This window comes from Bos taurus, chromosome 20 (assembly GCF_002263795.3).
Source record: "Bos taurus isolate L1 Dominette 01449 registration number 42190680 breed Hereford chromosome 20, ARS-UCD2.0, whole genome shotgun sequence".
NCBI classification, from domain to species: domain Eukaryota; kingdom Metazoa; phylum Chordata; class Mammalia; order Artiodactyla; family Bovidae; genus Bos; species Bos taurus.
Window position 1 is genome coordinate 39,072,679 of NC_037347.1, and position 18,713 is coordinate 39,091,391.

An 18,713-nucleotide genomic window follows, 5' to 3' on the forward strand; every position below is an offset into this window, starting at 1 on the left:
GAGAGTCCCTTGGACAGCAAGGAGATCAAACCTGTCAATCCTAAAGAAAATCAACCCTGTATATTCATTAGAAGGACTGTTTTTGAAGCTGAAGCTCCAATATTTTGGCTGCCTGATGCAAAGAGATGACTCATTGGAAAAAACCCTGATGCTGGGAAAGATTGAAGGCAGGAGGAGAAGGGGGCAACAGAGGATGAGATGGTTAGATAGCATCACTGACTCAATGGATATGAATTGGAACAAAGGCTGGGAGATAGTGAAGGACAGGGTAGCCTGGTGTACTGCTGTCAATCCATGGGATTGCAAAGAGTCGGATACAACTTAGCAACAACAGCAGCAACAACAGAGCTTGTATAATGGCCCTAATCTTGAGCCTGGTGTGAAGTAGCTAATCAATCCCTCCTGCTGCTTGCTCCCCCAACCCTGAGCAGATTATCTCCTCTGTTTTCCAAACTAAATGTTGGCATTCTGTATTAGAAACAAAAGCCAGATTTCTAGAAATCAAAAAGTACTGTGGGGTTCTTACCATGTTCTGTTAGCCTCAGGCCATCAAACAGGTAGAGCTGCAGGCAGGTAAGGAGACCCAGAGTGTAAAGGACCTGACCCAGCAGACCCCAAAGGAAGCAACAAACACAGTTCCTAACATTTCAGACCATGAATGGATGTATTTAAAATTTGTTGCAAGAAATGAGATGATTTGCTTTTTTAGGACAAGACAGGCATTTGAAGCTTAATTTGCATTTATAATTAAGATGTATGGCATCTTGATTATAAATCTTGTATCCTAACCATTAAAGGCAGAGAACAGAAAGTTGGGAAGGAACATAAAGCAGGTATAAGGTATGTGGGTCTCCTCTGCCATCAGAATCTTGGTAAGTCTTAGCAAAATTTAAAGTTTATCAAAAACTGGAAACCTCAAATATCCATCAGGAGTAGAATGAGGACATAAACTATGGTCTTTCTTCCAGTGTAATGTGAAGATAAATGATGTGAACTAAAAATGAATTTTTAGTAAAACTCCATGTAACAACAAGGATGAATCATACAACAATGTGAAATGAAAGAAGCCAGACACGCACAGTCAAAATACGCATGTTGTATGATTATGTTTCTATGAAGTCCAAAAGTAAGCAGAACTAATCTTCAGTGTTAGAAGTCAGAAAACTGGCTGCTCTTGGAAAGGGCTGGGTAGAGATGGGGAGGAGGCACTGGGGGAATTTCTAGGATGCTATTAGTGATCTGTTTCTTGACCGGTTGTAACATAGACGTGTCCGTCTTGTGATAATTCATCGAGCAGAATACTTGTGATTTGTGCATTTCACATTTGTGACAGTCCTTCAAGAAATTCAAATCTTGGATGGGGCCCTGCTTGTCTGTGGTAATTAGGCTTGCAAGAGGTCCTCCGAACCCCTGCCCTCCATGCTAGGCCCATTTCTAGAGTCAGGGGAGCTCAGCCAAAAATCTGAGTAGAACATCAGAACAACAGTGACAAATGAGGCAAGACAAGGTGAGAATTGTGTTTGCCTCGGAACCACCTGACTCCAGGTCTTGGGAACAAGTCCCACAAAAGTGTAGCACTGAGATTTCTGGTGTTTGGGTTGGTTCAGGGGCTGGATGAGCTAGAATATGCAGATAGAGTCTACCTAGGGTAGAGAGTGAAAGCTCAGGTCTGTTATTTTTAACTCTCAGGAGACCCTCCTCCCCCAGCCTTCTCTCCTACAACATGCTCTCCCTGCTGTGGACAGTGGAATCTGCCCAGGCTATGGGACTGTGGCTCTGATTTTGCATGAGGGAGAGTAGGTCTTGTTTCTTAGAAGAGCAAGTGGCCAGGGCAAAAATTGCCAGCCTTGGAACTTCCCAGTTGGTCCAGTGGTTAAGAATCTGCCTTCCAGTGCAGAGGATGAAGTTTCCATCCCTGGGTAGATAACTAAGATCCCCTGTGCTGCAGGGCAACTAGGCCCATGCACCCAAATAAATAAACATTAAGGAACAAAAAACTGCCAGACTGCTTTCTCAAGTTTTGCCCTGTGTAGATGAGACTTGGCTTAATGGGAAAGGTGAAGAAGGGAAGTTTTCCAGGCTTAGCATTGATGCACAGAATGAGGAAGAAGGGGGAGGGTGAGGTTCTACCACAGTGGGACATAGCACTGTGACAAGGGATATTAGATAATGGGTGGAACATAAAGATAGTAGAATCTTTGAGGATTTGGAAGCAAGGAAGCCAAAGCAGTTTGTCATGGGCAAGGCATGAGGGTGCTGACTTGCTACAGACCTGCTTTTCAGTTTTCATTCTTGAATTTTTAAACCACAGTCAGACTCAGAGAGCTATTGAGGAATGAAGCCAAGATCATTGTCCTCTGGTGGCGGTGTGAGGTTCACTTTTTCCTAGTTGAACTGCCAACATTTGGAGCCATTTACCACTATAACCATCACAGCAAGCAGTCTGTGGACACTCTGGATGTTCCAGCCCAAGTTGGAATGAATAATCTTGATCAAGATCCTGCTTGCAATGGGGAAGTGAACTCAAACAAAAAAGTTTTAAGTTACCTACACTTTTTCATTGAAGTATAGTTGGTTTACAAATGTGTTAGTTTCTGGTGTACAGCAAAGTGATCCAGATTTTAGATCCGAATATAATATCTGATCCAAACATTCAAATATTTGGGGGGGGGGTTCTCTTCCATTATAGGTTATTATAAGATATTGAATATAGTTCCCTGTACTGTATAATAGGACCTTGTTGTTTATTTTATATATAGGAGTGTATATCTGTTTATCCCAAACTGCTAATTTATCCCTTCCCCACTCACTTTCCCCTTCAGTAACCGTAAGTTTGTTTTCTATGTCTGTGAGCCTATTTCTGTTCTGTAAATATGTTCATTTGTATCTGTTTTTTGATTCCACATGTAAATGATATCATATACTATCTGTTTTTCTTTCTCTAACTTACTTCACTTAGTATGATAATCTCTAGGTCCATCCATGTTATTGCAAATGGCATTATTTCAGTCATTTTTATGGCTGAGTAATATTCCATTGTGTATATATACCAGATCTTCTTTATCTATTCATCTGTCCATGGACACTTAGATTGCTTGCATGTCTTGTCTATTGAATATAGTGTTACAGTGACATTCGGGTATATGTATCTTAGATAAATGCCAAGGAGAGAGATTGCTGAATCATATGGTAACTCTATTTTTAGTATGAGACAAAATTTATCCCCAGCCTGGTGTTCACCAGTCATAAAAAAATGGTCCGTGCACAGTGGGAGATGTGCCTAGTGCAGGAAGAGACCACAGGAGGTCATCAGGTTAACATTCAGCACAGCACCCTTAGAAGTGGGCAGTTGGGATTATCTTTCTCTCTGAAGGTTTACTTACCCCAGCACTGTGTTTGCCCTGCTGGAGAGTAAGATGCAGAGTAAATTGGGAATCATTATTGAAACACAGTAATGGGACCACAATGAGAGCGTCCAGTTCCCAGACACAGGGGTTTCAAGAAAGCAGAAAGTGCACATGGCTACTCACCAGATTCCAGGATATCGTAGGAATAAAATGCTTCCTGAAAGCACTTTTATTGGAAAATGTTATTTAGGAGAGTTTCAAGTTTATTTTAGAACTTTTTCAGTCAGTGGGTAGCACACCCATCCCCAAGCCAAGCTGAGATCACCAGATATGCAGGACAAAGAACTCTTCCAGGTCTCAGTGGACCCAGTGAAGCTGGATTAGGGAGAACAGTGTTTAAGATCCTCGGGGGCAGGCATGGCCACTCTGCTGTCTCTCTGCTTCATAATTTCTCAACTTCTACCCTTTCTGCTGCTTTCTTTTTCCTGTTCCATTTTCCAGTTCCAATCCCCAACATAAAACCCTGAACCTGTATTGTCACTGAGAATTCTATTTCTGAGTATGTCTCAAGGGGCATGATAGCAGGTGGAAAGAACTTCAAGAAGTTGTTTGTTAGGTGGTGTCTGGCTGGCAGATGGAGATCCACCCTCCGACCAGGAGGAGTTGGCAAAGCCTGGTCTTTTCAAGGCTCATCAAACAGCATTCAGTATTTTCCAACATCCCTGGATGGGCAGCCTTGCTCCTGCATGCCCTTCCCCCGATTTAAAAAAAAAAATGTAAAATTTAAAGGGAAAATATAAGTCATGGGCTTCCAAGAGTTTATACTTACTTCATCAAATCTATTATTTTCCAAGTGTTGTTTGGAGTGCAAAAAGGCTAATTAGTCTTTTCCAAATGTCTTTCAAAATCCTTTCTTTAAGAAGGACATTTAGAGGCTTTGAAAATTGTTCCAGGGGTAAAAATAATATTAATAATAAATTTCTCAAAACTCTCAACCCCTGCAGGTTCAAAATTTGCTTAATTCTTCAAATGCAAGGGACTTTGAGTTATTACTGGGATTTGTCATTTCTTGTTTATGAGGCTTTTCCAAAGGGGTAAGAGTCATCACGTGGAGGTCCACTAGAGTTCACTACATGGCTCACAGCCTTGCCCATGACCCAGGACACTTCCAGAGTCTTCCGAAGCAGAACCTTCAAGAGAGCCTTCCCCCTCTTTCTTGGTGGCATCCATGGGGCCAGGAGGGAGTTAAACTGAAAGCATCGACTTTTCAGCCTGCCTTATTTTTGGCTAGTAGATCAGAGCCCTCCCAGAACAATTCTATTGTAGGGCATACAATCTGTATCACATAAAACCGGTGATCTATTATTGGGTGGCTTCACTGGTGGCTCAGACAGTAAAAAATCTACCTGCAATGCAGGAGACCAAGTTCCAACCGTGGGTCAGGAAAATCCCCTGGAGAAGGGAATGGCTACCCACTCCAGTATTCTTGCCTGAGAAATCCCGTGAACAGAGGAGCCTGGCAAGCTACAGTCCATGGGGTTTCAAAGAGTCAGATACGACTGAGCAACTCACACTGTGGGGTGCAAAGAGAACAATTTTTCCTTAGGGTGTGTGCAAAGGAGCCCTTTATGCTCGGCTGACCTTGAACGTTGTCTTCGGATGACCTCTGGTGGTGGAATTTTTCCCAGCGTATGCACAGCGATGCTTCTGAGCCAAGCTATCCTTGGTACATTTTCCTACATTCCTTTCCTCCTGTTTTGTTATTCATATTCAGCAAGGAGCAAGAATCAGTTGCAAACACTCAGAATAAAGTGGTGCATGTGCCTCACCAGACTTTTGCCATTTCAAAAAGTTGCCTGTGCCTTCTCTTTCAGTGAACCTCTAATATATTTATTTCCTGTGGAAAGAGGAAGGAGCCAACATGAAGGAAAATGCAGCATCTAGAGTGGTTTTCATTTTGCTACTTTTTCTCAGTGTCAGCCTTCTGAATGGTAAGTAAGAGACTGTCTTGTTCTTTTTCACTCCCTGGGGTATTTGTACGAGAGGAGGGGAGAATCCATCACAGTCCCTTTTGCAGCACAGATACAGGAAATGAAAATGTCCATGGCATTTGCTTCTCTTCAATCATTTACAATATTATAGGGATTAAAATGAAGGCAAAAATTAATGCAAAAGACTGAATGCAGTTAATGCCGCATCCTGTCACCATGCTCTGACTTCCATCCTCATTCTGGGAGTGCAGAGAAACAACTCTGCCAGGGATATATCACAATTTCAGTCCAGGTTCTGTCCCTTACTGGCTGTGCAACCTTGGTTGCACAGTTAACTTAGTTAACTTAGTTCTCTGGTTGCACAGTTAACTTAGTTAACACAGTTAACTTAGTTCTCTGGATTTAGACACTTTCAAAGTGAGGATAATGATGTTTCCTCCACCTCAGATGAAAAGTTGCGTGAGAAAAATCTTTGAAAATCTGTTAAGAGATCTAAGGGGATTGCTGTTACGTGGTGGAAAACAGGAATACACAACTCTGTTATGCAGGAAATGAAATTTACAACTAGACTAGCATGTGTGAGCCTGTGTGTACATTTCAGTGTGTCTATTTGTAAGTGTGAATACTTGTGTATATCTCTGTATCTATTAGCTTCCCTGTACATACCTGATTGAAAATGCTTCTCTGTGTGTACCTATATGCATACCCATTTGTGGGTGCATATTTCTCATATGTACCTATGTGCGGACCAGTATCTACTTCTATAAGCATGCAGCTGTATATATTGTTCCTCTGTGATCTGTGGGTGTGTTTCTGATATGAGCTCTTCTGTTTAAGCATGTGTATGTTGGGGGTGGGGAGTACCTCTGTGGTTGTCCCTGTGTTTGTGTGCATTTTACAGGGAAAGTGAGACCGTCCATTCATTGTAACCATCTCTTCTAAAGTGGGTGAAAGAAACATTTGACTAATTACAGTTTCACAGCTTTACCCTCCTCTCTTGAGTTTTCTTGAGGTACTGTTAATAACCAGTGAAATGTGAGAGAGAGAAGCTTTCAGGAAGAGAAAAAGGACCGTGGAAATTGGTACAATCCATATGGAAACTTTAAGTATTCAAATAAGCCCCAAATAATCAACAGTTGCCTTAATTGGCTTCTAAATACGCTCATTATTGAGCTGTAAACTTGTGTGTTTTTTTAAAATATAAGCTTTTCCTTCCACCTCACACACTCCTCCCTAGCCACAAGAAAAAACAAACAAAAAATCACTTCACCCTGTGAAATTGTCCTGAAGAAATATTCCCTAGAGGTCAAGCAACATTCCAAAATGGGCAGAGTTAAGCCCAGACTGGCTGGCGTGGACGGTGTTCAGGGGATCTAAGAGCTGGCTGGGCTCCAGCTGACTCAGCCTGGGGACCTTGGCCCAGCCTTGTATCCCATCATCCCATTCCAGTCAGTTCTTCTTTCTGGCCGGTTTTGCCTAGTGCCCTCCTTCCCACCGGTGTCCTCCTCTGAACTTGTTCGTCCTGATGCTGCTTTGCTAGCAGTTCTAGCTCAGGAACCAGCCTGAGGGATGAAGGACAAGGGTGGCAGAAAACAGACAAGCCCCCAAGGTTCAAGGATCGCCTCCTGGAAGCGCCCCTCTCTGCTCCCAATTTCCTGAATGAAACACCACCTGCGGTTACATGGCTGGGGATAGAGGGACTCTTTCCCTCCCCGGACCTGACAGATAAGGAACAGAAGAGGGTGCCAGCTCACCAAAAGCTTCAGGGGCTAGGCAACTCGAAAACTTCATCCACATTGGGTTTTCCACATCACCTCTTTCAGCCCCACTAGCTTCCAGCTGGGACTAGATAAAGATGGTAGCTCCTAACCGGGAGAACAGCTACCCACTCAGCTGCCTCTAGGAGCCCCCATGCCTCCTATCCACCAAAAGAGCCAAGAATTACAAAAGAACCCTTTGCCATCTCACCACATAAAGACCCAGGGAGAGAGGGGAAAGTACATACAAAAAGGGGACTGAAAACCCAGCTTCAGAAGTGGAGACAGGTAGGATGGGAGCCACACTGTGAGACTGAATCATAGGTCAAAGCTGAACAGAATCAAGGAAGAGTGAAGCAGGAAAGGATGGGATGGAGACGATGGAGGGAGAAGCAGCTAGAGGGGCAGCCCGGGTAACACAGTGAAAGAGCAAAAGAGCAGAGAATTGGGTTCATTATGTGGGAGTGGCAGAAAGATGGGGGTCAGTGAGCAGAGGGGAGAGGTCCAATGAGCATTGGATCAGCAAATGATCACAGGATGCTTGTGTCTGAAGGCGAATTCTTTTTAAATGATCACCCTGGTGCTGTGGGCACATATCCGCTCCACAGACACCGTGGGATTCTGGAAGGGCCAGATCCTGCTCACTCCACGTGTACCCCTCGCACCCTTGCTGCTCACCATTGGTGAAATGTTACAGTTAGTCACTGATCCTAGGTTGCTGGTATCTCCATCTCACAGTACACGCACACACACTCACATACACACACACCCCATCACAAAGCGCTCTTTCTCTGAATCCTGCCAACTTCAGGGCAGCCCACAGAAGAATGCTGCAGGATGCTGACATCTTGGCACTTCTGAGTCCCACCTCCCACCCCAGGCCTACTTTCCCTGAGACCTCATCACTGGCCTGGCCCCATCTACCTGCTTCTGTCACCAATAGAATGGCCAAAGAGTTGAACGGACCTTAATATTGACTCCGGTGCCTTCTTTTTCTAGGACAGTCACCTCCTGAAAAACCCAAGCTCGTTAAATGTCGGTCTCCTGGAAAGGAAACATTCACCTGCTGGTGGGAGCCTGGGGCAGATGGAGGACTTCCTACCAATTACACGCTGACTTACCACAAGGAAGGGTAAAATGTTCTCTTCTGTCCTAGCAAATTCCACATGGGTGTCCTTGCCCTCCAGACCATAGGACCACTGACCCTGCGTTAATTTCTATGCTTCCCTGAATGGACACTGATAACCTCCCACTACTGGGGGAAGGGACTCTAATGCCCAGGTCCACATCCTCCTCCTAATGTCCCAGCCAAGCTCCCACGTGTCCATAAACTCCACCACCAATGAGGTGACACCAATCCATCCGTGTTACCGTTGCCTGTCGTAAGCTTGAGTTGTACCCCAAAGTCATGTATAAGTGTTTCCAAAGTTAATTTTGGATGCTTATCTATCGAGCTTCTGCCAGTTGTCATTTTTTTAATAATCATTGCTTTTTCAATCTAAGAGTATTACTATGTAATCCTTGACAACTCTGGTACATTAGCTGTTTGAACTTGTTTCACATGCAAGAAAATAACAAGCCCTACAAGGAAAGGAAGATGAGGTTTTTCCTTAGGAAATCCATGGACCCATGATCTCCCAGATTGGGTATTGGGAGCTAAAAAATTGCAGTGCAAACTCAACAGGGCCATCTCTGGGCAAGGAGTTCATCACAGTTACAGTGAGACCCTCCTGGAAATCCAGGGATGGCTGTATATCCTTCCCAGTGAAGAAAACATTTACTGGAGGAACAGCTGGCCTGCCTCCCAGTGACTGCGCTTAGTGGTACACAAAGCTGACATCCCCTGTGAGACCCAAAGGGGTGTCAGACACACAGCCCTCAGGAGCTCAAAGCAGCAGCATGGTGAAACAAGCCTGCTCACCTGTGTGACAAGTCTTGCGTGGAGCCCCCATGTCTACATGTGAGCAGCCTGAGGAGCCTCTGGGACCTGAAGTACCTCCTTTCAGAGTCACTCTCCTCTGTGGCTACCTGAGTGTAATTGGAAATATACTGCAGTTTGTATCCCCTTTCAGCTTTTTTAGTGACATGTAATTCAACACATTTGTGCAATAACTGCTGCCTTGGGCATGCCCGCCTCCGCCCCACCCTGGTTTGTATGATGCAAGAGAAACTCCTGAGATGACCCAATGGTAATTTGCTGAGGATGGCGGTGCCTTGGCCATGGAAAACTCAAGTGTATGTTGGCAGGGGGCATATAGCACAAAGTCCACAACAACCTGTAGACAGGAAGGGTTGGTGAGAAACACAGTCACTGGGGCTCTGACGTGACTCCTCCACTGCTTCTCCAGCACTTCTTCCCTGAGTCACCCCTCGCTGACATGGACAGGGTCGAGAAGCTTGGGGAGCCCTTCTCCAGCTCTGTTTTTTCTTGTCCCTCCAAATTCAGTGATATTGACATACTAGGCTCTTTGCTGCTGCTGCTGCTGCTAAGTCGCTTCAGTCGTGTCTGACTCTGTGCGACCCCACAGACGGCAGCCCATCAGGCTCCACCATCCCTGGGATTCTCCAGGCAAGAACACTGGAGCGGGTTGCCATTTCCTTCTCCAGTGCATGAAAGTGAAAAGTCAAAGTGAAGTTGCTTAGTCGTTCCCGACTCTTAGCAACCCCATGGACTGGAGCCTACCAGGCTCCTCCGTCCATGGGATTTTCCAGGCAAGAGTACTGGAGTGGGGCTCTTTATACCACTTTAAAAAAAACTAGACTCTTTATACCACCTTCTTGGTGGTGGTAGTTTAGTTGCTAAGTCATATCCGACTCTTGTGACCCCACAGACTATAACCCTCCAGGCTCCTCTGTCCATGGGATTCTCCAGGCAAGACTACTGGAGTGGGTTGCCATTTCCTTTTCCAGGGGATCTTCCTGACCCAGGGATCAAACCCATGTCTCCTGTATTGCAGGCAGCTTCTTTACCATTGAGCCAGCAAGGAAGCTCCATACCACTTTCTTACTGACTCCTAATATGTTACTTGTTGCAGAGAAACACTCATCCATGAATGTCCAGACTACAAAACCGGGGGCCCCAACTCCTGCTACTTTAGCAAGAAGCACACCTCCATATGGAAGATGTACGTCATCACAGTAAACGCCATCAACCAGATGGGAATCAGTTCCTCGGATCCACTTTATGTGGACGTGACTTACATAGGTAAGGGGAAGCGTGACAGGTGAAGAATGTGTTAATTTGATATGAATCTACCGAGAGTTAAACTCAGTTTGAGTCTCCTTGTCTTAGGGATAGATCCCCGAAAGGAAAGATGAAAAAATTCGCAATATCCTCACCAACTGAGTGTTTTAAACCCATTTGTATTCCTGACAGTAAGACAGTAAAGATCATTGTGCCTTCCCTTGACCCTTCTTCCCACTCCCTTGCACCCAGAAGCAACGCTCTATTTAGCTTCCCTTGTCAGTCCTTCTCTCCAGCCCATCCCCTGCAACCAATGTCCCCTTCCCCCTTGGCAAGCTGAGGTTTCCTTTCTGAGATTTCTCTCCCTGAAACACGCTGCTTCGTGGAGTAGCAACTCTTAGAAGACACTCATCTGCTTCTCCACCCACAGGAATTTCTCCAGCTGCTTTGCCCCAAATTCAGTTCTCAATATGCTTATGTTCCTCAGCAACTGGAGCTATTCTTCTCAAAATAAACTACTTGGGGAGTAAATAGTGCTACTTGAACAGAAGGCTGAAGTGCAAGATCACAACCATGAGGTTTGGAAAACTCATGAGTGAATTAAAACAAAAATCTGTCTAAGAGCTGCTTCTTGCTTTGCATGATCAACACTGAGCTTCAGGGCGATGAGGCATAACTGCAGTGGCCTCTGTGGTTTGGTTGTTGTTGTTGAGTCTCTCAGTCATGTCCGACTCTTTGTGACCCCATGGACTGTATCACACCAGGCTTCCCTGTCCTTCACTATCTCCTGGAGTTTGCTCAAACTCATGTCCATTGAGTCGGTGATGCCATCCAATCATCTCATCATCTGTCGCCCGCTTCTGCTCCTGCCCTCAGTCTTTCCCACATTGGGATCTTTTCCAGTGAGTTGGCTCTTCACATCAGGTGGCCAAAGCACTGGAGCTTCAGCTTCAGCATCAGTCCTTCCAGTGAATATTCAGGGTTGATTTCCTTTAGGATTGACTGATTTGATCTCCTGGCAGTCCAAGAGACTCTCAACAGTCTTCTCTAGCACCAAAGTTCAAAGGCATCAATTCTTCGGCTTTTGGTTGAGTAGCGATGACAAAGGGAATCTTAGGACAAGAGATGGCTTGGCCAGGACTGGATTCAGCCTTCCAATTAGGTTGCCTAAGGAGTAGCTAATTAGGTTCAAGGTTACCAAAGTCTTCCTGACTTACCTAGCACCAACAGAAAAGGCTCTCAAGTATTGGGCTATATATCATCCCATTGGCATATTACCAGTGGTTGATCCTTAAAAACTAGAAAAGCTTCTAACATCAGCTAGTATGCATTTCAATACTATCTCTTCCCCCCACCCAGCAAGTGATTACAGTGAGCCTGGGGGTGGAAATAGAATTTAATCTCAGCTTAAGAAAATCAAAAAGTAACACCACTTACAAATAGGAATAAATTTAATTCCATTCATATAAATAGACTTAAGACATGAAGCCTTTAAAATGCTAAACACCAAATAATTCCATTTTCATAGGCTCTTTCTTATTTTTTACTGGAGTATAATTGCTTTACAGTGGTGTGCTAGCTTCTGCTGTACTACAGAGTGAATCAGCAATAATTATACATGTATCTCCCGCATCTTGAGCCTCCTCCCACCCCACCCCACCTCTCTGCATCATCACCGAGCCGAGCTCTCCCACTGGCTGTTTTACACAGGGTGGTGTGTATATCAGTGCAACTCCCTCAGTTTGTTCCACCCTCTCCTTACCCCACTGTGTTCACAAGTCCATTCTCTATGTCTGCATCCCTATTCCTGCCCTGAAAAGAGGTTCACCAGCACCATTTTTCTAGATTCCATATATTTGCATTAATGTTCAGTATTTGCTTTTCTTTTCTCTACAGATTCTAGATTCACCCACATCACTACGAATGATGCAATTGCATTCATTTTCATGGCTGAGTAATATCCCATTGTAAATATGTATAACCTCTTTATCCATTCATCTGTTGATGAACATTTATGTTGCTTCCATGTCCTGGCTGCAGTGAAACTTGGGGCACATGTACCTTTTTGAATTATGGTTTTCTCAGGGTATATGCCTGGTAGTGGAATTGCTCAGTCATACACTAGCTCTATTTTTGGTTTTTTTCACAGGCTCTTTTTAAAATTGCCTTGCCACCAAATAATCTGCCCTAAAATATTTAATATATGAGGTCAAAACAGTGAGCAAGAGAAGTTCTGTAATGTACTGAGGCAACTGCTATAAGGAAATTTGCGTGCATGCTCAGTCATGTCTGACTCTTTGTGACTCCGTGAACTGCAAAACACCAGGTTTCCTTCACTATCTCCCTTCACTATCTCCCAGAGTTTGCTCAAACTTATATCCATTGAGTAGGTGATGCCATTCAACCATCTCATTCTCTGTTACCTGCTTCTCCTCCTGTCCTCAATCTTTCCCAGCATCAAGGCCTTCCAATTAGTCTGCTCTTCACATCAGGTGGCTACAGTATTGGAGATTCAGCTTAGCATCAGTCTTCCAATAAATCTGTTGTTGTTCAGTTGCTCAGTAGTGTCCAACTCTTTGCAACCCCATGAACTGTAGCCTGCCTGGCTTCTCTGTCCTTCACCATCTGCTGCAGCTTGATCAAACTCTTCTCCATTGAGTCCATGATGCCATCTAACCATCTCATCCTCTGTCATCCCCTTCTCCTCCTGCCTTCAATCTTTCCCAGCATTAGAGTCTTTTCCAGTGAGTCAGTTCTTCTCATCACATAGCCAAAGAATTAGAGCTTCAGCTTCAACATCATCCTCCCAATGAATAGTCAGGATTGATTTCCTTTAGAATTGACTGGTTTGATCTCCTTGCAGTCCAAGGGACTCTCAATAATCTTCTCCAACACCACAGTTCAAAAGCATCAGTTCTTAGGCGCTCAGCCTTTTTATGGTCCAGCACTCACATCCACACATGACTACTAGAAAAACTTTTTCCAGTGCTGTGGCCTCTGCTGAGTTTTCCCAATTTGCTGGCATATTGAGTGAAGCACTTTCACAGTATCATTTTTTTAGGATTTGAAATAGCTCAGCTGGAATTCCATCACCTCCACTAACTTTGTTTGTAGGGATGCTTCCTAAGTCCCACTTGACCTCACATTCCAGGATGTCTGGCTCTAGGTGAGTGTTCACACCATCATGGTTATCTGGGTCATTAAGATCTTTCACATCTCTCCTTGCTATTCTTTGGAACTCTGTATTCAGATGGGTTCAGTTCAGTTCAGTCACTCAGTTGTGTCTGATTCTTTGTGACCCCATGGACTGCAACACGCCAGACCTCCCTGTCCATCACCAACTCCCAAAGTTTACTCAAACTCATGTCCGTTGAGTCCATGATGCCATCCAACCATCTCATCCTCTGTTGTCCCCTTCTCCTCCTGCCTTCAGTCTTTCCCAGCATCAGGGTCAGATGGGTATATCTTTCCTTTTCTCCTTTGCCTTTCACTTCTCTTCTCTTCTTTTCTCAACTATTTGTAAGGCCTCCTCAGACAATCATTTTGCCTTTTTACCTTTCTTTTTCTTGGGGATGGTTTTGATCACTGCCTCCTGTACAGTGTTACAAATCTCTGTCCATAGTTCTTCAGGCTCTTCGTCTATCAGAGCTAATTCTTGAATCTATTTCTCACTTCCACTGTTAAATTGTAAAGGATTTTATTTAGGACATACCTGAATGGCCTAGTGGTTTTCCCCACTTTCTTCAATTTGTCTGAATTTTATAATAAGGAGTTCATGATCTGAGCCACAGTCAGCTCCCAGTCTTGTTTTTGCTGACTGTATAGAGCTCATCCATCTTCAGCTGCAAAGAATATAATCAATCTGATTTTGGTGTTGACCATCTGGTGATGTCCATGTGTAGAGTCTTCTCCTGTGTTGTAGGAAGAGGATGTTTGCTATGAGTGTGTCCTCTTGACAAAACTCTGTTAGCCTTTGCCCTGCTTCATTTTGTACTCCGAGGCCAAACTTGCCTGTTATTCCAGGTATTTCTTGACTTCCTACTTTTGCATTCCAAGCTCCTATGATGAAAAGGACATCTTTTGGGGATGTTAGTTCTGGAAGCTCTTGTAGGTCTTCATAGAGCCATTCAACTTCAACTTCTTTGGCATTAGTATTTGGGGCACAGACTTGGATTACTGTGATATTGAATGGTTTGCCTCAGAAACAAACAGAGATCATTCTGTCATTTTTGAGATTGCACCCAAGTACTGCATTTCAGACTCTTTTGTTGACTATGAGGGTTACTCCATTTCTTCTAAGAGATTCTTACCCACAGTAGTAGATGTAATGGTCATCTGAGTTAAATTCACCCATTCCAATCCATTTTAGTTCACTGATTCTTAAAATGTTGATGTTCACGCTTGCCATCTTCTGTTTGACCAGTTCCAATTTACTTTGATTCATGGACCTAACATTCCAGGTTCCTATGCAATATTGCTCTTCACAGCATCAAACTTTACTTTCATCACCAGACACATCCACATCTAGTCATTGTTTCCACTTTGGCTCAGCCCCTTCATTCCTTCTGGAGCTATTTCTCTGCTCTTCTCCAGTAGCATATTAGGCACCTGCCAACCTGGGGAGTTTGTCTTTCAGTGTCATGTCTTTTTGCCTTGTCACACTGTTCATGGGAATAGTAAGGGTTGATTTCCCTTAGGATTGACTGACTTGATCTCTGTACTATCCAAGGGGATCTCAAGAGTCTTCTTCAGAACCACAGTTCGAAAGCATCAATTCTTCAGCACTCAGCCTTCTTCTCACATCCACACATGACTACAAGAAAAACCATAGCTTTGACTGTAAGGACATTTGTTGGTAAAGTAATGCCTCTGCTTTTAAATATGCTGTCTAATTTGGCATAGCTTGTCTTCCAAGGAGCAAGTGTCTTTTAATTTCACGGCTGAAGTCACCATCTGCAGTGATTTTGGAGCCCAAGAAAATAAAGTCTCTCACTGTTTCCATTGTTCCCCATCTACTTGCCATGAAGTGATGGGACCAGATGCCTTGATCTTTGTTTTTTGAATGTTGAGTTTTAAGCCAGCTTTTTTACTCTCCTCTTTCACCTTCATTAAGAGGCTCTGTAGTTCCTCTTCACTTTCTGCCATTAGGATAGTGTCATCTACATATTTGAGATTATTGATATTTCTCCCAGCAATCTTGATTCCAGCTTAAGCTTGATCCAGCCCAGCATTTCACATAATGTATTCATTTGAAAAGACCCTGATGCTGGGAAAGATTGAGGGCAGGAGGAGAAGGGGACGACAGAGGATGATATGGTTGGATGGCATCACTGACTCAATGGACATGAGTTTGGGTAAACTCTGGGAATTGGTGATGGACAGGGAGGCCTGGCATGCTGCTGTTCATGGGGTTGCAAAGAGTCAGACACAACTGAGTGACTGAACTGAACTGAACTCTACATTTAAGTTAAATAAGCAGGGTGACAATATACAGCCTTGACGTACTCCTTTCCTAATTTGGAACCAGTCTGTTGTTCCATGTCTAGTTCTAACTGTTGCTTCTTGACATGCATACAGGTTTCTCAGGAGGCAGATAAAGTTTTCTCGTATTCCTATTTCTTTAAGAATTTTCCACAATTTGTTGCAATTCACATGGTCAAAGGCTTTAGCATAGTCAGTGAAGCAGAAGTAGATCTTTTCAAAAACATTAAAGAAGTGTTCTTAGAATTCTCATTAACCCTGCAGGTTACAGTATTGGTGAGGGGCCACAGAAGTTCATTGACAACTTACGTTTAACCACAGTAAAGTCTATAAGCTTGAACCTCATCAAGTGATAACCTGCAGTACATAATATTGGTACATATCCCAGAAATATTTAAGTCTGCTGAAAACACTTGAAAGCAATGATTCTCAACTGGGTGCTCTTTTGCCTCCCACAGGATTTTTGGCAATAGCAGGAAATATTTTTGATTATTGCAACACAGAGAGGGAAGATATCTAATGAGGGAGAACCCAGGGATGATGCTAACATCCTACAGTGTTCAGAACAGCCCCCACCACAAAGAATTTTCTTGTCCAAAATACACATAATGCTGAGGTTGAGAAAGTTTGCTTTCAAGGATTCATCTTGAACTTTTTACTTGCACTTTTATACAAAGATGTTTTGATCAGAGGCATTTCTCAGTCTTGTGTTCAGCTTAAAACTTATAATAACTGATAACTGATGTTTATTTAGTAAATCCATATAAAACCATCTTTCTTAGGTATTTACCTAGTAATCTACAAGGATTAGGATTAGTGGCAAATTTCCTCAAGTTCGTTTTTTAGACAGGTTATAATGCCAAGTCCACTCGAGTTACACTCACTCTTCTCTCACCTGGAATTGAGATTGATTTGAGGAGGTAAGAAATGAATGGAGAAAATGTGACTAGCCAGCAAGACTGAAATTAGGGTAAGGCAGACCAGCACCCTAGGCCCGTCACTCTTTTAAATTAATCTTGGTCAAGTATAGTTGATTTAGAGTGTTGTATTCATTTCTGCTGTACAGCAAAGCAATTCCGTTATACACACACACACACACACACACACACACTGTTTTCTAATATTCTTTTCCATTATAGTTTGTCACAGGGTATTGAATGTAGTTCCCTGTGCTATATGCTAGGACCTTGCTGCCTATCCATTCAATATGAGTTTGCATCTGCTCACCCCAAACTCCCAGTGCATCCATCCCTCATTCTCCTTTCACCTTGCCAACCACAAGTCTGTTCTCATGTCTATGATTCTGTTTCGTAGATAAGTTCACCTGCGTCATATTTTAGATTCCACATACAAGTGATACCAAATGGTGTTTGTCTTTTTCTTTCTAACTTACTTCAGTTAGTATGATAATCTTTTTTTTTCTTTTTTTAATTATTATTATTATTATCATTTTTTACTTTACAATATCGTATTGGTTTTGTCACACATCAACATGCATTCACCACGGGTGTACATGTGTTCCCCATCCTGAACCCCCCTCCCACCTCCCTCCCCATACCATCCCTCTGGGTTATCCCAGTGCACCAGCCCCAAGCTTCATGTATCCTGCATCGAACTGGACTGGCGATTCATTTCTTATATGATATTATACATGTTTTAATGCCATTCTCCCAAATCATCCCCCCCCCTCCCTCTCCCACAGAGTCCAAAAGACTGTTCTATACATCTGTGTCTCTTTTGCTGTCTCGCATACAGGGTTGTCATTACCATCTTTTTAAATTCCATATATATGCGTTATCTTTAGGTCCATTCATGTTGCTACAAATGGCGTTATTTCATTCTTTTTAATGGGTGAGCAGTATTCCATTGAATATGTGTGTGTGTGTGTGTGTGCTGTGCTTAGTTGCTCAGTCATGTCCAACTCTTTGTGACCCCATGGACTGTACCCACCAGCTCCTCTGTCCATGGGATTCTCCAGGCAAGAATGCTGGAGTGACTTACCATTTCCTTCTCTCTCTCTCTTTGTCTCTCTCTCTGTCTCTCTCTCTCTCTCTCTCTCTCTCTCTCTATATATATATATATATGTATTTATATAAATTTATACATATTTATTTTGTGTTTATATTTTATATAATTTCATATCTTTATATAATATATATGTATATAAATTTATATGTATAGAATCACATCTTCTTTACCCATTTGTCAATGGACATTTAGGTTGTTTTTATGTCTTGGCTATTGTGAATACTGCTGCTATGAACATAGAAGTGTATGTGTCTTTTTGAATTATAGTTTTATCTGGATATATGCCCAGAGTGGAATTGCTGAATCATATGACAATTCTGTTTTTAAATTTTTGAGGCACCTCCATGCTGTTTTCCATGGTGACTTGCACCAACTTACGTTCCCACCAACAGTGTAGGAGGGTTCCCTTTTTTTCCACACTCTCTCCAGCATTTGTTATTTATAGATTTTTTTAATTACAGCCATTCTGACTAGTGTGAGGTGATACCTCACTGTAGTTTGATTTGCATTTCTCTAATAGTTAGTGATGTTGAGCATCTTTTCATGTGCCTCTTGGTCATCTGTATGTCTTCTTTGGAGAAATGTCTATTTAGCTCTTTTGCCCATTTTTCAATTAGTTGTTTTTGTGTTTTCTTATTAAGTTGTATTAGTTGTTTGTATATTATAGAAATTAAGCCCTTGTTGGTTACACCATTTACAAATATTTTCTCCCATTCTGTAGGTTGTCTTTTCATTTTGTTTATGGTTCCCTTTGCTGTGCAAAAGCTTGTAAGTTTGATTAGGCCCCATTTGTTTAGTTTTGCTTTTATTTTTATTTTCTTGGTACACGCTAGTGGTAAAGAACCCTCCTGCCAATGCAGCTTAGACATAAGAGACTCGGGTTCAATCCCTGGGTCAGGAAAATCCCGTAAAGGAGGGCATGGCA

General features: G+C 43.0%; 1 protein-coding gene across 13 annotated transcripts in view; it reads left to right on the forward strand.

Annotated features, from left to right (window-relative positions):
• The window catches only part of PRLR (prolactin receptor), a 192,985-nt gene that overhangs the window by 156,692 nt on the left and 17,580 nt on the right, over window positions 1-18,713 (forward strand). For all 13 annotated transcript variants that reach the window (XM_024981203.2, XM_024981208.2, XM_024981202.2 and 10 more), the window contains 3 exon segments: window positions 5,222-5,338; window positions 8,095-8,227; window positions 10,131-10,300. In XM_024981203.2, the coding sequence (XP_024836971.1) occupies window positions 5,269-5,338; window positions 8,095-8,227; window positions 10,131-10,300 (373 nt within the window). In that variant the 5' untranslated portion in view covers window positions 5,222-5,268.